At 56.5% G+C, this 19158-nt stretch overlaps 1 protein-coding gene across 1 annotated transcript; it reads left to right on the top strand.

The window, feature by feature from the left end:
* Positions 1 to 7458: 7458 nt before the first annotated feature.
* On the top strand, positions 7459 to 18647 carry CIBAR2 (CBY1 interacting BAR domain containing 2). The gene is made up of 9 exons (XM_077891054.1): positions 7459 to 7632; positions 8619 to 8853; positions 10819 to 10887; positions 10962 to 11063; positions 11791 to 11792; positions 12009 to 12117; positions 15907 to 16020; positions 17475 to 17576; positions 18307 to 18647. Exons 1-9 carry the CDS (start codon positions 7613 to 7615, stop codon positions 18442 to 18444), a joined length of 891 nt encoding a protein of 296 aa, XP_077747180.1. The 5' UTR covers positions 7459 to 7612; the 3' UTR covers positions 18445 to 18647.
* Positions 18648 to 19158: the final 511 nt, after the last annotated feature.

Here is a 19158-nt window from a genome sequence, read left to right as displayed (position 1 = left end):
TGTGCAGCGTTTGTTGTACAAAGTGATGTGTACAACTTGAGTAAAGAAAGGAGCATGGTCTTTGTCCCTCTCTTCTCCTTACTGACTAGATAGATGGTGTACATGATGGCTGGACTTCCAGCAGCCATTTTGGACCAAGAGGCAACTCTAGGCATAGAAGCCAATAGAAGAATAAGATAGGAGAAATCTGGGCTCTGACGTCATGACATCACACATCACACAAGTGAGAAATAAATAAATGTCCATGTTCTTCTTTAAAAATATTTTATTTACTTATTCATGAGACACAGAGAGAGGCAGAGAGAGAGGCAGAGACAGGAGAAGCAGACTCCATGCAAAGAGTCCGATATGGGACTCGATCCCAGGACACTGAGATCAGGTCCCAAGACAAAGGCAGATGCTCAGCCACTGAGCCACCCAGACTTCCCAAATGTCCATGTTCTTAAAGCCATGATTATATGCGGTTTTCTTTTACTTTGGCCAAAACTATTTTAAAATAATATACCTTATTATTTTTTTTTTTTGGTTGGGGGTTGGAGTTGCCATCAGTTGCAGAGGAGCTATAGGGGACCTACTATGTGTGAGAGTCTGGGGCAGACTCTGAGATGAGACTGATAATTATTATGCATAATAGTAATTTGTGATACGTGTCAGCGTGTATGTGTAAAGCACTTAGTTCAGTGCCTGGCACAGGGTAAGAGCCTGATAAATGTTAGCGACTATATTGTCCTTACAGGTGAATAAACCATGTATCCTGGTACATGGGATCCAAAGGGCCATCTGAGGTCAGAGGGAAGAGCCCAGGTGCTGGAGGCATTTGAACATGGCCTTAAAGACAGAATAAGAAGAGCAAGTGACATCAACAAACACCATGACCAAAAGCTTCATGGGTGTTACGTCCCATGATGCTGAGGTCCCTGAGCCTCAGAGAGAGTAAGTACCTCCCCAAGGACCCGGCAGGACTGGACACTTGGACACTCTGGCTCTGCAGTTTTCCTCCCCAAGGGTCTGCGGGCCAAGCACTGGGGCTCGACAAATGGGAAGAGCATGAGCAAAGGGCCAGGGGTCCCATCTGGAGCTCCGGGCCCGTGTCCTGGAGTGGGGACGTGAGAAGGCCGGGGAAGGCAGCCGGGGCTCTGCGGTCAGCATCCCCCTAGACAGGTGCCCCAATGAGTTCTCTGGCCCTTCAGTGTTTGTATAACTTCTTGTTCTCTGTGGCCAGCCCCAGAGAGGGGATACATGGCCAGCCTGGAATTTAGAGGGAGTTTCCTGTAGCTGTTGTAGCAAACGACCACAAACTTAGTGGCATAACACAACACACATCCTTTATCTCACGTGCTGGAGGTCGGGAGGCAGAGTAGGAGGCAGAGTCTGGGGGCGTGAAGGGCAGGCAGGGGGAGAACCCCGTCCCCGCCCCTTGCAGAGGCTGCCCATCACGGGGAACTGGGACACCCTGCTTCGTTCTGTATTGCTCTTTGCCAACACGAAGCCCAGCAACTGGGGCAGCATGCTGTGCCATCTGCTTGCCCATCGCCCCTACCAGCCACACCCCTCCTGGGCTGGCCTGATGCCCCCGCCCCCCCCGCCCCCATGCATCCTCTCTTGGGATGGAGCCATTTCCCAGGAGTCTGGACCACCCTTATGCTTTCACCAACCCCAGCCCAGCTGGGGGCTCTGCTCAACCCCATTCCCACTTAGCATTCCCACTTCCCTCTTAGCAAGACCCCCGAGATCCCCCACACACATCCCCCCACGCCAGATTCAGGATCGGAAGAAACACTGGGGCCAGGCAGGGCTGCAAAACCACTGCCAGTGGTGAGGCCTGCAGCAGCCCTGCACTGAGCCCCTTCCTGAGTTCAGGCATTAGCCCGCTGGCTTTGCACAGTCTGAAATGTCAGTGCAGCGTAATGTGGCTTCTGGAAAAAAAACCCCAATTCAATCTTTGGCTGCAATGAAAATGTCTGAGGCTTGGATCCTGGGAGGGAAGAGCTCCCTGAGCCGAGCAAGGTCAGGCTACATATGGCGACGGGTCCCCCTGGGCTCTTGAGGGCCCTCTGCCCACCTGCACCTTACACTACCCTCCTGCCCTGGCTTACTACGGCCAGACCCCGAGGGTCCTTCCTAACACCTCCACAAGGTGAGCTTATGAGGGCGGATGATTACCGTCCCTCCTTCACTGAGGCTCAGTGAGGAGTTCTGGCCTGTGCTGCACCCCAGCCAGGAGCCTGGACTTGGCCCCCCCCCAACTCCCCTGGATAGAAGGTTCCATGAGGCAAGAACCTGTGTCCTCGTGCAGGTAGGCATCCCTACCAGCAATCCAGAGCCAGGGTGGAGGGGACCCTCAGCAGCACCGAATCCCACAGAGAGGATCGACTGAGCCCAGGCCCAGAACCACCTCTGAGCGCTCCTCCCAAGTGTGAAACCCGACATTCCAGGAAACACTAATGACCCCAAATGGAGCAACATTCCCCAAAACGACGGGCCCAGCAGCCACAAAGATGTCAGAATCAGGCCAGCTAAAGACAGCCGGTGAGCCTGGACTGGATCCTGGAGCAGGAGAAAATTATGTTTGCTTATTTCCTACAATGACATTATTGGGACAAGTGTGAATTCTGAACAAAGTCTGTAGATGAGATAATAGAACATAATAATACGTGTTAGTTTTCTGATTTCGCCATTTGTACTGTGGCTACGTAAGAGGCCTGTCCTGCTCTTAGGAAACACCCACGAAGTGTCTGGGTCTGGGGGTGTCGGGTCCGCAACTTGCTCTCAAGTGGATCAGAAAACACGCACAGAAAGAGAGAGACAACGGTGAGACGAACTCAGGAAAATGTTAACATTTGGGGAATTTGGGTGAAAGCGTTCTTTCTTGCGGGATTTCTGTACCACTGAAATTATTTCAAAATAAAAAGTTACAAAATAGAAAAGTCAGAGTCTTGAAGGAGAGAGAGGTTGAGGAGCAGTTCTCAATGTAAGGAGACTAAGCAGCCTCGGGCAGGAATTGCAAACCCTCCCAGATCAGCAGGAAAGCCTGCGGTCCGGGGCTGGGACTGTGGGGGACGTGTGATGCCACCCCCGTCCCTGGATTTCCTGGGTGTGACAGTCAGGTGAGGGCCTGCAGGAGAACGTCCTTGCTCTTTGCAGGTGCACGTGGGAGTCTGGGCAAAGGGTCAGGATGTGCATCCCTCTCGTGGTTCACAGGAAAGAGAGACGGAGCCCAGGGGCTCTACACCCCGGTCCCCAGCAGGTGTGTTCAACTTCTGCCCGGACTCAGACCTGCCTGCCCCTGAAAAGGGGTGTGGGGTGGGGAGGCGGCGGGAGGGGGTGGGAGGGGCCCTGCAGCCCCGCGGCCCCCTGTCCCCTAGCTGTTCCCTCTCCGGCCGCAAGGTGTCTCCACGTGGCCCTACGAGAAGGTGGTTTTCATTTTCCAAAGTTCCTTCAAGTTGCTAAGATGGGAATCAAACGTGGCCCTTCCTGTCCGACCCGCCGGCCGCTCTCCCTGCCGCCCGTGTCGAGGCGGTGGTGGTGTCTGGGCTGTGCTTCCCGCCCGGGTTTCCAGGTCCCCCGCCTCGCCGCACCCCTGCGCTGGCTCGGAGGTCCCCATGAGGGGGTCTCTGCTGCCCTCCTGTGGCCGCTGCCTACCACACAGACGCCCCTCCCGGAGGGCAGGGGCCTGCAGAGCTCAAGAGCGTCTCCCCATCCTGGAAGAGCTGGGGGCTCCAGGGAAACTGAGTCAGTCCCTCAGGCAGAGGAGGGACTTAGGCTAAGGAGCTGGCTCGTGGGACTGGGGGTGCCGACAGGTCCAAACTCCACTGAGCAGCCTGGACACTCCCCTCCCCCTGCAGAAGCTGATGCTGGGGTCTGGAGGTGGAGTTTGGGAAGCTTAGTTTTTCTCCTGAGACCAGTGAGTGATGGAGGGATTGAGGATGGTGTGAGGCCCCCAGAGCACGGACATCGGGGCTGCCCATGTGCACCAGGTGAGGCTCAGGGCAACACCTACCTGGGCGTCTGATGGGTGGTGGGATGCTCTGAGGGCCAGGCAGCTGACCCAGAAATCTGACCACCATGGGACACCCGGGCGGCTCAGTGGTAGAGCGTCTGCCTTCAGCTCAGGGCGTGATTCTAGGGTCCTGGGATCGAGTCCCTCATTAGGCTCCCCGCAGGGAGCCTGCTTCTCCCTCTGCCTGTGTCTCTGCCTCTCTCTCTGTCTCTCATGAATAAATGGATAAAATCTGAAAGAGAAAGAAAAGAAGAAAGAAAGAGAGAGAAAGAAAGAAAGAAAATAAAGAAAGAGAAAGAAAGAAAAAGAAAAGAAAGAAAGAGAAAGAAAGAAAAGAAAGAAAGAAAGAAAGAAAGAAAGAAAGAAAGAAAGAAAGAAAGAAAGAAAGAGGGTAGCCCAGGTGGCTCAGTGGTTTAGCGCCGCCTTCAGCCCAGGGCCTGATCCTGGAGACCCGGGATCGAGTCCCACGTCGGGCTCCCTGCGTGGAGCCTGCTTCTCCCTCTGCCTCTGTCTCTGCCTCTCTCTCTGTGTGTGTCTCTCATGAATAAATAAATAAATAAAATCTTTAAAAAAAAAAAGAAAGAAATCTGACCACCAGGAGTTGGTCAGCAGGAATGTTTAAAGCATTTTTCCAGTATTTTAAGTAATTTTAAAGTATTTTTTTATTTTATTTATTTTTTTAAATTTTTATTTATTTATGATAGTCACACACACACAGAGAGAGAGAGGCAGAGACACAGGCAGAAGGAGAAGCAGGTTCCATGCACCAGGAGCCCGACGTGGGACTCGATCCCAGGTCCCCAGTATCGCGCCCTGGGCCAAAGGCAGGTGCCAAACCGCTGCGCCACCCAGGGATCCCAATTTTAAAGTATTTTAAAGTAAAATTTCCTGGTCTCACATTATGCTGTCCTGGTTTCCAACTCCTAATTTTTAAAAGAAAGCCCATCCTTTTTTTTTTTTTTTAAGATTTTATTTATTTATTCATGAGAGACAGACAGAGAGAGAGAGAGAGAGACAGAGAGAGGCAGAGACACGGGCAGAGGGAGAAGCAGGCTCCATACACGCAGCCTGATGTGGGACTCGATCCCGAGTCTCCAGGATCACGCCCTGGGAAAGCCCACCCTTTCTAAGAGAAAGAGTCTGTTCTCTGCGTGTGCGAGGAGTAAGACCAGGGCTGTGCAGGGGGCTGAGCGGGGCTCCAAGGGTGGGCCCTGGGGGTGCTGGGCATCGCTGTTACCCTGGGGGTTACTTGCATGAGTCCTTGATGATGCCAGAGAGAGAGATACACAGAGATAGAGACGGGGAGAGGGAGAAAGAGAGAGACGGAGGGTAGAGAAATGAGAGCAAGGAGAGGCCACTTGTTTGCAAAGTCCCACGAAGCGAGGAGGGATGGGGAAGTCAGCCGGGGAGCATGTCTCCATAAGGAGGAGAGGTTTGCTCATGTTGACGCTGGCAGGAAGGAGCAAGAGGGACAGGGACACAGGGCAGGAGGCTTGTCTGGTCAGGGACAGGATCCAGAACCCAGGGCAAAGGTGCCTCTTCCACATTGGACAAGGCTCTCCGCCAGGCTTGTTCAGGAGGGCATTCATCAGCCAAAGAGATAATCAAATGTATAAGGCGCAGGTGTGAAGTCAGAGTGACGTCAGAGGAAACTAGGCAGGTCACCAGCCCCTAGTGAGGGAGAGAGGCTGGACACAGGAGGACACAGCATGTGGGGACGTGCAAGTGTCCTGGGGCTGCCATCCTGAAACGGGCCTTACACGACAGAGGTTTATCCTACAGTCTGGAGGCCAGAGGTCCACAATCAGGGTGTGGGCAGGGCCGAGCTCCCTCTGAGGGCTCCAGGGCAAGACCCTTCCAGTCTCAGCCCCCGTGCCAGACGACTGTCTCCCTGGGTCTCTGCTTCTTCTTCTTATGAGGACATCAGTCGTTGGACCAGAGCACACAGTCCTCCAGCATGACTCATCTCACCTAATTCCACCTGCAATTTCACCCTCTCTCCAAATAAGATCCCTTCCGGAGGTTCTAGGGGGACATTTGGCCGGGGTGGGGGGACCCTGTTCTACTCAGTGCAGCCGCCAAGAGTGAAGGGAGCCAAGAATGTGAGAGGGATGTGACCAGGTGCACTGCACAGGGCAGGGGTACAGGAGCCCCCACCCCAGCGCTCCCGGCTTCCTGCAGGGAAGAGCCTCAGGGCACCGGGGTGGGAGGAGGTGGGGAGCTCTGTAGGGTGTTTCCGCATCGCCCAGGGCCCGCAGGGAGCACAGGGCGCAGGGCAGCGTAGGGCGCGGCCAGGCAGCAGCAGCAGCACAGGGAGTCACCACCCCGGGCCCACCTGCCTGCGAGGAACTGCAGTGGGCGTCTGGCCCCTGCCCTGTCCCCTTTGCCTCACTCCAGAGACTTCTCTCTCCTAACGAGGGAGGACGAGCCAAGGAGCTATTGTCAGGATCCCATTTTCCAGGGGAGGCGACCCGCACAAGGTCACACAGCAGGGCTAGGGGCTGGGATGAGAGCCCGCGTTTAGCTTCCAGATGCACCAAATGAGCAGACTCGCCCGGGGAGCCGCGGCAGCAACAGTTGCCAACGTTCTGCTGTGTGTGTTTGGTCCATCTTCCCACCCGGTCTCCTACGTCGTCACTGCCACTTCCACACTTCTTTAGGTAAAATGTACAGACCATGAAATGAATACATCTTACCCTTTGCAAAATGTGTTGTATCTTTAGCATGATTTCTTTTTTTTTTTAAAGATTTTATTTATTCATGAGATGGAGAGAGAGAGAGAGAGAGAGAGAGAGAGAGACAGGCAGAGGGAGAAGCAGGCTCCACGCAGGGGGCCCGATGCGGGACTCGATCCCAGCACCTCGGGATCACGCCCTGAGCTGAAGGCAGATGCTCAACCGCTGAGCCACCCAGGTGCCCCCTTAGCATGATTTCTTAAGCGTGGTCTTGGCTTTTCTCTCCGTGTCGTACTTTCGTACTTTTCTAACAATGAGCAAGAACTGTTTTTTATAAAGAAGGGGAAAAATGATAAAATGATGATGGAAATGTTAAAAAGTCCCTTTGGGCTGCTGTCCCGCCACCTCCATTCAGCTACGTGGCTTCAGGCCCCCCCAGAGTGACTCTGTGCTTTCCCTCCCGAGTAAGCAGGTATCCCAGGACCCTGCCCACCACTCCCAGGCTTTTGGGGGGAGGCAGGGCGGCACCCCTCATGGCTAGGAAGGACCCTCCCTCCCGTGCAGGCTGAGCCCCACGCAAGCTGCCCTGAATCCCATCTCTGTTGCATCCTTGGACCCCCCCACGCTGCCTGGCTCCACAGAACATCCAGTCAAACGAAGTGTACTGGTGGAGGGGGGCTTTGGGGTCCTCTGGGACCCCTTCCCGCAGCCAGGCTGGCCTGGGGAGACGTTGCCAGGCAACCAGCTGGGGCTCCTCCTAGGGTGGCTGTGGGTGGCCACGTTGCCTGGCAACCAGGTGGCAGCGTCCCTAGAGCCGGGACCACACAGCTGCGCCCTGCCCCGCCAGCCTCTCCCCTCCCCGGCCTGGCCTGCCGGACCCCTGGGCCCCTGTCCTATTCCTCTAGACTAGGACAGCTGGTGCCCCCCGTCCGTCGCAATGAGCATTGTTCTCTCCAGGTGAGTGGCCTGCGCTGGCCTTGGCTGGGAGGGGACAGGAGGCAGGATTTGGGGGGCTGATGCAGCAAGAGAGACGGGGGCAGCCAGGCCTCCTGGGGCGGGTGGTGGCAAAGGCTGCTCTCCGTCCCACCTCAAGGTCAAGGGAAGGCCAGGGAAACTTCCAGAATCTGACCTCTTCTCTCTGGCATTACTGCCCACAGCTCTGGGGTAGCCAAATTCACAGGATCCATCCCCTCTTTCCCTCATTCGGCTCCACCTGCAAAACCTCTCTTCGCGCCTCAGAGCCCCCCAGACGACACCCCCAGCCCCCGTGGAATGGTCCCTGACCACACCCTCTCTGACCAGGTTTTATCAACGCTCCCTTGGGGCTTGCCTGCCCCTTATCCATTTATTTTGGTGCCTGGTTCCTCTGAAGGTCGCAGACTCGACCTTGAAACCACTCGAGGTGCTTCTCGAAACACGCAGCCCCTGCTAATGATAGGGAAACCGCCTGTGCTCTGAGGAACCCTCTATACCTTCCACTTAATTTTTCTGTAAACCTAAACCTGGCCCTCCCAAAAAAGTTTATTCATTTTTTAACAACCTTCAGGGCTCAGAGAAGGGAGACAGTTTGAACAGCTCAGGGAGGTCAGGGTGGGAGGTGGAGGCAGAATCAGGGGATTCTGGAGGGAGGGGCCCTTGCAGCTAGGATGAATAACTCTGCCAGGAAGATGCTAAAGCCCCGCTCAGGGTCCCAGGGAGGGTAAGGCTGGATTTGGAGCCAGAGCAGCCTTTGCATCCCTGCCGGCCACTTGACCAGCCTGCGACCTGGCTGGCCTCCCAGATCTGCCTCGATAGAACCATGAGCATCATCAGATGGAACCAGGCCCCGGGCAGGGAGCTGGCCAGCTAGGTGCAGGGTGATGGGTGGGTGACCTCTGCGTTGCTGTCCCGACCTGCCCCGGTGTCATGGCCCAGAACGGCCTCTCAGGCTCCCACCTCCCCAGGAACAGCCAGGTGCGGGTGATGGAGAACACAGTGACCAATGCCGAGAAGTACTTTGGCCAGTTCTGCTCACTGCTGGCCGCCTACACCCGCAAGACGGCCCGGCTGAGGGACAAGGCCGACCAGCTGGTCAAACAGCTCATCGACTTCGCCAACACCGAGAACCCTGAGATGCGGGCCACCGTGAGGAACTTCGCTGAGGACCTGGCCAAAGTGCAGGATTATCGGCAGGCCGAGGTAGGCGGGGGCGCCCACGGGGACCCCGGGCCCCTTGCTGGGCTCAGGTCTGAGGGCTGGAGCTGCGCTGCAGGGGGCACAGCTAGTGCACATGTCTCTTAAAGAGGTGTCCGTGAGGGGTGGACACGCATAGAGCTCCCTCCCCGGTCATACACCCCCCCACGCCTCTGCCCCGTGCCATGGGGCTGAGAGCCTGGAAACGTTGTGGTGCTGGACAAAAGCCAGACAAGGCAAGGACCCCAGGAAGCCCAGCCTGAGGGCGGTGCTGTGGGCCCCAGGAGTCCCAGATCGGAGGCACATGCCCGGAGCCCAGGACCCGGAGAAATCCTGGCGGCTGCGGTGAGGAGGCAGCAGGGTGTTAGAGAGAGAGCTAAAAATAAAAATCACCTGCCAGCCCTGGAGAGTCCTCTGAACCAACCAGCTTCTCTTTGGAATAAGCATGAAACCAGACTGTAGCACACACTGCAGGCAGTGCACAGGGGCTGGCACACAGGAACCTCCCTGCCTCGGGGACGCCTGGGTGGCTCGGTGGTCGAGCATCTATCTTCCGTTGGCTCAGGGTGTGATCCTGGGGCCCCGGGATCGAGTCCTACGTCAGGCTCCCTGCATGGAGCCTGCTTCTCCCTCTGCCTGTGTCTCTGCCTCTCTCTCTGTGTATGTCGCTCATGAATAAATAAAATCTTTAAAAAAAGGAAAGAAAAAAACCTCACTCCTCTACACAGCCAGGCAGAAACAACCCCACACTCACCGTCTCAGGACGCAGGACTAATGGCACCATTCGTCCCCCCACCATTCCTAATTCCACCTGGTGACAGGGTGGCCACCTGTGTCAGTGAGTGGCCTCTCTCCGAAGGAAGAGTAAAACTTCTCTCTGTAACAAGCAGGTCTTCACAGGCTTGGAACCAGGCACCTGAGCAAACTCCCTAGAGACCTGTCATCCTCGATGTTTACGTTTCAAAGACACGCCTGCCATTCCCAGCTTGTAAACCATCAAGAATCTTATTTAGCTTTTAGAAAGGTTTACATGAGTCCCAAAGGGACAGAAGAAAGGGATTTACAATTGCAGGTTTTCTAAAAGAAAATGCTGTAAGGAAAGCAAGGGGGAAAGTCTCTTTTCCTTTCTACTCCTGGGAAAATTATTATTATTTTTAAAAGTTGACTCCTGGGAGAATTATTATTATTTATTTAAGATTTGTGTTTACCCTAGCAGGGTCATAAGCCTTGACAAGGTAAAGGAAGGGGCCTGGTGGGGCTTCTAGATCTCCTGGAGCATCTGGCAAGCCAAAATTTCAGGGGATCTCCCTGCCACTGGTCCTCAAGGCCTCAGCCTCACCTGTGACTTGTTAGCAATGCAGATTCTTGGGCCACACTGAGGACTTGCTCATTCAGAACCCCTGGCGTGGAGTGGGGGGTGACTGGCAATCAGGGTTTTAAGGAGCCCAGGGGAAGGGATGGGAGGCTCCTAAGTCTGGCTCTCAGGGACTGACTCAAGGGCGTCAGGCATCCCCCTCATACACCCTGCTGTGCTCTCGGGGGCTGCATAGGGCTCTCAGCTCAGTCAGCTCTGAATCCCGGGCTACTTCGTGTTCCAAGTGCACCTACTAGTCCCCGCAGTGGGGACGGTAAGGCGGGCTGGAGAACTGAATTGGCAGTGGCACCCGATGGACTGTCATGAAACCCTTGGTGGGCACGGCCGTTATGCCCATTTTACAGGGAGGAAACAAGGCTCGTGAGATGAAACGGATCGCCCGAGCCTTGGGGAGGTAGAGCCGTGAGCACAGGCAGGTATCCTCAACCGTAAGCGGGGAGGGAGGGTGTCTCGTGCTTCCACGCCCCCCCACGGGCTCCTGTCATGCAGCTACGGGTGTGCACGCAGCACTCTACGAATGTAGGCTGGAGCCCACACCGGCTCCACGCACCCCCTGGTTCCATCTGCTCTGACTCTGCTTGTCCACGCTCCCCCAGGTCGAGAGGCTGGAGACCAAGGTCATCCACCCCCTGAAACTCTATGGGGCGCACATCAAGCAGACACGGGTGAGCAAGGGGCACTGCCTGATGGGGTCTGGCCCGCCGGGACAACCAGGAAACGGCCCTCCTTTTCCCTTTAGGCCGAGATCAAGAAATTCAAGCAAGTCCAGAAGAACGAGATCAAACAATTGGAAAAGCTGGAGAAACTGAGGCAGAAGTCCCCTACGGACAGGCAAATGATTGTATCCTTCCTGGAAGTGGGGCCTGAGGCTGCTGGGCCAGGGTGGCCATTGGTCGCAGGTGTCCCCTGGGTAGGGGCTGCTGGTTAACCTGGCTCCTTAACCACACCGTTCTCAGACCCAGGTGAGTGCCCCGTGTCTGTGGGGGGAAGGCAGCAGCTCATGGCAGGTGAGGAATGACCCCACGGAACGACAAGGTGAGCTTTTACCTGGGCAGGTGTGTGCAGAGCTGTGCACTCAGGATGCAAGTCAAAGGTGCAGGGCAGGCGGTGGGCTGGGGGGTCAGGAGACCCGAGTGTGTCCCCTCATTAACACTGTTCAGTAAGCCAGCAAGTCACCCCCTCCAAGGCCCCACTTCCTTACCAGGGCTACTCACTGAATGCTCACTGGGTGTGGGCACCTCTAGCTTCATGCCCACTGTCTAGATGGGGAAACTGAGGCCAAGAAAGGTGACCTGCCCGAGGTCACACAGGGGAGGCAAGGGGCAAACGTGGAACTCCACTCTGACGGTCTCTAACTCTAAATTCCAGGTTCTCCGTGTGCCTGGCGACCAGTCGGTTCAGACAAATTAATTACCTAAAAACATTCCACACGCAGGAATTATTATCAAAGGTGGGACACCTTTATAGTAATAGCTCAGCAGGTGCCCACTGTTTAATTCTTTCAACAACCCTGCAAAGCAGTATTATTACTGTCCCCTGCTTACAGGCAAAGAGATTGAGGCTCAGAGAGGTTTTGTGACCGGCCCAGGGTCACACAGCCAGTAAGCAGGTCTGGCCAAACAGCGCCTGGCCCTTTCACCATGGTCCAGCTTGGCCTTTCCTCTGATGACCAAATTGGCAAGAGAGGTCCATGAGGCAGGAGAGATGACCCAAAGGGAGAATGGGAAACGATCCAGAGTAGTGTGTAAAGGCCCGGACCACCCTGTGACACTTCCTGCCTCTGGAGCCAGGCAGAGACAAGTGTGCAGAGGGCCTCAGTGGATGCCAGTCGTACCACCCACCAGCTGGAGGAGATGATCGACACCTTCCAGAAGCAGAAGCTGAAGGACCTACAGGTAGGTGTGGGCGGCCCAGTGTTGGAAGTACTCTGGCCTCGAGTGTGTGTTTGAACACACACGTGTGTGTGCAGATCTGCGTGTGAACCTGTGAGCGCACATGCACATGTGTACATACGGTGTTTGTGAGCACAGATGTGTGGACGTGAGCATGTGTTGCCAGTTGCCCGGACGGGTCTCAGAGCCTGGGCTCCCAGGACACCTAATCTTGACCTAATCCTGGCTGCAGGGGAAGGCCCTGCCTCTAAGCACCCAGGCCCAGCTCCCACCAGGAGAATTTGGCAGGCTTTGCCACCACCACCCCAAATCCCCGTCCTTTCCACACAAGGACCCACAGCACTGCTCTGACTTCCTCCTTCTTTCTTTGCCCTTGACCGAGTAAGCTATGGTTAGGCACAAGGAGTGGGGGGGCACAGGTGCCTCCTCCTTCCACCCCCCCTCCCCGTTCCCCCACTCCACCCCACAGTGTGACCCAGAATCCTGGAGCCCCAGCCGGTCACGGAGATCCCTGCACCCACTCTCAGCACCCCCCGCACCCACGTTACAGTCCCAGGGGTCTCACAAACGGCGGCTGCCATTTATCACTCCTGGGTTACGTACCCTCCCATGACCCCCCTTACTCTAAAGATAAAGATAGAAATCCTCCCCAAGCCTCGGGAAGCCCCAGCCCAGCCTTATCTTGGACGCAGCAATCCAAGCTGCAGGGCACCAAACCCCGACACACCTCAGTGCCTTTGCACAGGCCATGCCCTCTGCCAGGAAGGCTTTGCCCTCACTCTGCGTCAAGTTAACACCTCATCTTCAGGGAAACTCACCAGGAGCCCCAGCTCAGTCCATCCCTGACATTAATTCATGGCTCTGCGCCCCCTGGGGGCAGTTATCCCAGGGTAGATGGGTTAATTGTATTTTTAACTCACTCATCAACCCAACAAATGTTGAATACACACCTACTATGTGCCAGACACTGTGCCTGGCGCTGGGACACCACAGTCAGAGAAGCAAGGCCCCTGTCCTCATGGAGTTGATACCCTGGGGAAGACCCATGACACGTGCCAATCATCGCGGGGTGAAGAGTGTAGGGGGCAACTTGCCCACCCCGCCCCCCGCCTGTTGGTGCCACATGAGTCACACACGGGACACGACGTGGCGCCTGTGTGTCGTGTCCCCCGCTGGGTCCCTGCACTGGGTCCGGGCCTGCGCTGAGCAGTACTCAGTAAATATTTGGGAAGTGAATGGGCGAGTAAATGAATGCACGAGTGAGAGAAACCTGTGGGGGTTAGCGCTTAAGCATCCACGTTGCGGGCAGGACCTAAAAGTACCAGCAGACCGTTATTCAGCACCTGATGTTTATGAGGCCTGAACGCGGGGCCCTGGCAAGCGAGGTGCTGGCAAGGGTTTAGGACAAGATTCTTGGCACAGTTAGAGGCCAAGAAGCGCATGCAGCTTAAAATAGGCACCTTTCAAACTTTGGGGATTAGGTTTGTAAGAGGCATTTCTCCAAACCATCCCCCCCGAAGTACTCTCCCAGTTTTAAAAGCGAAAAAACGCAGAACGTGAGATAATGACTATCAGTGTATAGTTTTAGGTCACATTTCTAATGAAATGATCCTAAGCACAGGAGAGCTCTCCGGCTCTCCGGGCAGGCCTTCCCGCAGCCGAGCGTGGGTCAGGGAGCTCCTGGAGGGCTGCTTCACACGCAGACCGCCCGGTGATGGGTCCACCCTGGAGCCCCATTCCGTGGGTCTGGGGGCGCTGGAGAACGTGCATTTCTCACAAACCCCCAGGTAGGGCTGGTGCTGATTCAGGGCAGCCAGACAGAGCTACTGGGTAACTGAATCTCGGGGGGGCTTCGTGAACTGGGGCCACTCTGGGCCCCGCTGTGCAGATGAAGACACGGAGGCTCAGACAGGATCAGTCATAGGTCAGTGAGTGACAGGAGAAGGCCTAGGCCCCACCTCTTGGGCTGCAGCGCTCACCACCAGGTCGGCTTGGAGGGTTGGGGGGGCAGGAGGGAGGCAGGAGTCAGGAGGCAGGCGCTCCCCGTTTTGGCCCTTCTCCCCTTCCTCGCCTGTGCTGGCTTGGAGACCTCCTCAGAGCCTGCCTCCCTGGCCAGGGAGTTCCAAAGTTTATGGGAAACGGGGTGTTCCCAGACTGCAGGCTCCTCCCCCGCCCCAAGCCTGTGTCCTGCCAGGGCCCAACGCAAAGTGGGAGTCTCTGTGAAGGCCTGGTGCACGGTAGGGGGTGCTGGCACATAGTAGGGGGGGGCCTAGCACATAGTAGGGTGCCTGGCGCACAGTAGGGGGTACCTGGTGTACAGTAGAGGGTGCTAGCACATAGTTGGGGGTACCTGGCACACAGTAGGGGGTGCTGGCACATAGTAGGGGCCTGGAGCACCATAGAGGGTGCCTGGTGCACAGTAGGGGGTACCTAGTGCACAGTAGAGGGTGCTGGCACATAGTTGGGGGTACCTGGCACACAGTAGGGGGTGCTGGCACATAGTAGGGGCCTGGAGCACCATAGAGGGTGCCTGGTGCACAGTAGGGGGTACCTGGCGCACAGTAGAGGGTGCCTGGTACACAGTGTGGGGGGGGTGCCTGGCACACAGTGAGGGGGTGCTACCACAGTAGGGGGGGCCTGGTACACAGTAGGGGGGCCTGGTGCACAGTGTGGGGGGTGCCTGGTGCTCAGTGAGGGGGTGCTAGCACACAGTAGGGGGTCTGGTGCACAATGGGGGGGTTGCCTGGTGCACAGTAGAGGGGTGCCTGGTGTACAGTGGGGGGGTGCTAGCACACAGGGGGTCTGGTGCGCAGTGCAGGGGGTTGCCTAGTGCACAGTCTGGGGGTGCCTGGTGCACAGTGAGGGGGTGCTAGCACATAGTAGGAGGTGCCTGGCACATAGTAGGGAGTGCTGGCACATAGTAGGGGGCCTGGCACATGGTAGTGGGTGCCTGGTGCACAGTAGGGGTTCTAGCACATAGTAGGGGGGCCTGGCACACAGTAGAGGGGCCTGGTGCACAGTGGGGGGGGTGCTAGCACACAGCAGGGGGCCTGGTGCACAGTAGGAGGGGCCTGGTGCACAGTGAGGGGCATTCCTGGTGCACAGTGGGGGGTGCTAGCACACAGTAGGGGGGCTGGCACACAGTAGGGAGGTTCCTGGTGCACAGTAGGGGGTGCTAGCACACAGTAAGGCCCTGGTGCACAGTAGGGGGGGCCTGGTGGACAGTGAGAGGGGTGCTAGCACACAGTAGGGGATGCCTGGCGCACAGTAGAGGGTGCCTGCCACACAGTAGGGGTTCTGACGCACAGCAGGGGTCCAGGACACAGCAGGGGGTGCCTGGTGCTCTGCAGGGGTCCTGGCACACAGTAGGGGTCCTTGTGCACAGCAGGGGTCCTGGTGCACAGCAGGGGTCCTGGCGCACAATAGGGGTCCTAGCGCACAGTAGGGGGCCTGGCACACAGTAGGGGTGGCGCACAGCAGGGGTCCTGGTGCACAGTAGGGGGCCTAGCACACAGTAGGGGGGGTCTGGCACACAGTAGGGGTCCTGGCACACAGTAGGGGTGCTGGCACACATTATGGGGCCTGGCGCACAGCAGCAGGCCTCACTGGAGCCAGGCATGCCGTAGGAACCCCGAAAGCGCTTGCTGAGCAGAGTGACACTGGCTTAGGACCTCCCCGCCCCAGAGGACAGCTAACACTACCCCCACCCGCCCATTTGCTCCACGTTCAAGGTGACCCCGGACTCTCCTTGGGCCAGTGCCGCTTGCGTGATTCGGGCTTCTCTCCCCACAGAAAATCCTTTCCGACTTTGTCACCATTGAGATGGTTTTCCACGCCAAAGCGGTGGAGGTCTATTCCAGCGCCTTCCAGAGCCTGGACAGCTATGACCTGGAGAGAGACCTGGAGGTAGGGACACCACAGATGCCCCACCTGCTAGTTGGCGGTACGGGACTCCGACTCCGTTTGCTTCTGGTTATCCTCATAGGAGCAATTTTTATTGGCAGCATTTTGCGATTGTTACAGTTTCGCAGACTCGTGCTGATGAATTCTTTTCTTTATCTGCCCCCGGCTGCCAAAACCAGAGGTGGAGAATTTTCCCAATTCTATCTTTCTGGAATATCAACATTTTCACCATGACTTGGGTGTTTAAAAAACAAGCAAATGAGTCAACAGTGACAAAAAGCATCCCAGGCGGAGGCTTGCTGCCGTTCGGGTGCGGACGAGGGCTTACGGTGGCTGCAAATGGAGCAGGTGCTGGCTGACCTGTAAAACCCCTCGCTGCACAGCAGCTGGGCTGCTGCGATGATCCTCTGGTTCGGGGTCGGTGGCTCCGCTGGATGCTCTTTCATGGGTCTCTCCTGGGTGTTCAGTTGGCAGCTGGGGCTGGAGTCATGTATGAGGCTTCCTACCCCGCGTCTGGCGGGTGATGGCTGTTTTCTGGGTTCAGGACCGGCCTTTGGGTCTGCAGGGTTCAGGCAAAATGGAAATGTAGGCCCTCTGTTCAACGATTATTAAGAATTGCAAGACAGTGAGAGCAGAGGATTAGACCAAATACGGGGTTCTTCCGAGCTCGGGCCACAAAGCCCGCCCTGCCTGGCTCCTCAGGGGTCTGCAGCCCGAAGGCCTGCCTGCCCGAGGCCTCTCCAGGTGGCGGGGGGCTTCCTCGCAGCACCACAGCTGGTCTAGAGCGAGCATCCTGGGGCGCCCCACGGTGGGTTATGTGTCTGATTCTTGGTTTCAGCTCAGGTCAGGGTCTCAGGGTCGTGAGGTCGAATCCTGTGGTGGGGGTTAAGATTCTCTCTCCCCTCTGCCCCTCCCCCGCTCCTAAAAATATTTTAAAAATAAAAAAATAAAGCCAGTATCCTGTGACAGAGGCAGGTAGAAAACGTATCGCCTTTTATAACCTAATCTTAGAGGTAATTTAGCGTCGTTTCGGCCACAGTCCACGCCTTCGAAGTGAGTCAGTCACTAAGGATGTATTCAAGGGGAAGGGAACTGTATTCCAGCTTGTGGGTAAGCTTTAAAACCACCGTATGAGGTTAAATGCAGACCAGATAGGCTCTGGTGTGCCCACTTATCTCTACGATATTCTTTTAGGGGCAAGAGCAATCTCTAATTTTCCTGTGTGACTATGGATGTGTTACGTAGGCTCCCTGGGCCTGTTTCCCCGTCTATGAAATGGGATGCTGACGCCCACTTAGCGGGCTAGTGTAGATCGCAGGAAGCTCCCACACAGGACCTGGGCCAGGTCGGGGTTCTGGGAGTGCCCGCTGTGCATCGCCTCCGTCCCCTCCTTCCTCCCCACACCCCTTCCTTTCTTTCCTGATTGGAAACAGCTGGCCCTGGTCTCTCCGTGGCAGGATTTTAGAGCCAAGACGCATGGGGTTTATGGACATCACGATGCCCGGCCACTCAAGGATACCACCCCCTCCCCAACTGTCCCGTGGTCTCTCGCTGGCCAGGTGAGCCCTGGGGCTGGGAGTGTTCATCCTGTGACGAGGGCCATCTGAGAGCAGGGATTTCCACGAGGTTCTCGGGGAGTGTGGAGACCTGCCCCGGGGTCCGACCTGGACCGGCCAGTCCGAGCCGGTGATCCGTAGCTCAGAGCCCAGCACGCGGCAGCCACTGCGTGTCCTGAGAGCCCCCCGGAGGCATCCTGAAGTGTGTCCACTGAGAAGCGGGGGCTCTGGGCAGGTCATTCCTAGTTCCCAGCCCATGGGCCCATAGGTTTCAAAAGTCTGAATTTCTCATATTTTAGGAAAGTCATATGGTACGTGTTATCCTAGGAGCTCAGCAAAGCACATCCGTATTCCTGCAGGACTCTGAGTCTCAACCAAATGAGACAAATAAAGACTCCAAGCAGCCTCACGCCCATCAGAAGAGGTTTAGTCACTGAGTGGGGGGCAAGGGGGAGCCTTACCCCACAGTGGAGGTGGGAGGCTTCCTGAATAATCCTCTCTAGGCAGTGAAGCCAGCATGGCCCCCAGCTGGGCCACCTGGGTCCGAACCCACTGCTCCTTAACCTGTCTGTGCCTCAGACTCCTCCCTCGCAAAGTAAGGCTAATAACAGTGCCCCCCTCACCTGCAGGGCTGTGGGGAGTACTAGGTGAACCAATCTCCAGGAAGCTCTTAGAAATTGCAGACACTTGTCGCCGCCCCTGTAATTACTGATGCTGTTGCTGTGTCATTCAGAGCACTCAGACGGCCATACAGAGCCAGAGGGGAGAGGAGGAGGAGAGCACGGACCACTCTGCGGAGGAGGACCCCGTGGAGGACCTCACGGGGCAGGGGCAGACGCCCCATCCAGAGGGCCAGAGCTCCCCAGTCTGAAACATGGGGGCTGGGGGTGGGCTGGGGGCTCCGCTGCATCCCCCCCACCCCCCCAGGTGAGTCTCATGTCCTCTGAGCCTGTTTCCTCGTCCGCACAACAGGGGCAATCTCGCTCACCTCACACGTCACTCTGGGGATCCATGGGCTTAGCATGGTGCCTGGTGCCTCATAGGTGCTCAATAAACGTGGAGTGCGTCGTAACCTGAGTCGTACTGGGTCTCATTTTGCAGCTTATGACCTGGGGACTTGAGGGGTTAAACCTCTGCTAATGCTGTGAAGAGGGTGGATTAGTCTCCCAGGGCTGCTGTAACAAAGCACCGCAAGCTGGAGGCTCAAACAACAGGAATTTACTCTCCCGCAGCAGCTCGGGAGGGAGGCCTGCAGTCCGAGATCTAGAAGCAGGCGGGGTGGGCTGCTCCTGACGTGAGGGACGATCTGCTCCAGGCCTCCCCCTGGCCTTCGGCGCCTGCTGGCCATCTTTGGCGTCCCCTGGCTTGGAGACACGGCACTCTGATCTTGGTCTGCATCCCCACATGGCATTCTCCGTGTGTGTGTGTGTGTGTGTGTGTGTGTGTGTGTGTGTTTGTCCAAATTCCCTCTTTTTATACAGACACCAGTCTTATTGGAGTACGGATCCACCCTATCCAGTGTGACCTCACCCTAACTAATTATATCTACAAAGATTCTATTTCCAAATAAGGCCACATTCTGAGG

This window comes from Canis aureus, chromosome 3 (genome assembly GCF_053574225.1).
Source record: "Canis aureus isolate CA01 chromosome 3, VMU_Caureus_v.1.0, whole genome shotgun sequence".
Lineage (NCBI taxonomy): Eukaryota > Metazoa > Chordata > Mammalia > Carnivora > Canidae > Canis > Canis aureus.
The sequence above is the reverse complement of the archived record's forward strand: the minus strand, read 5'-3'. Positions and strand labels throughout refer to the sequence as shown.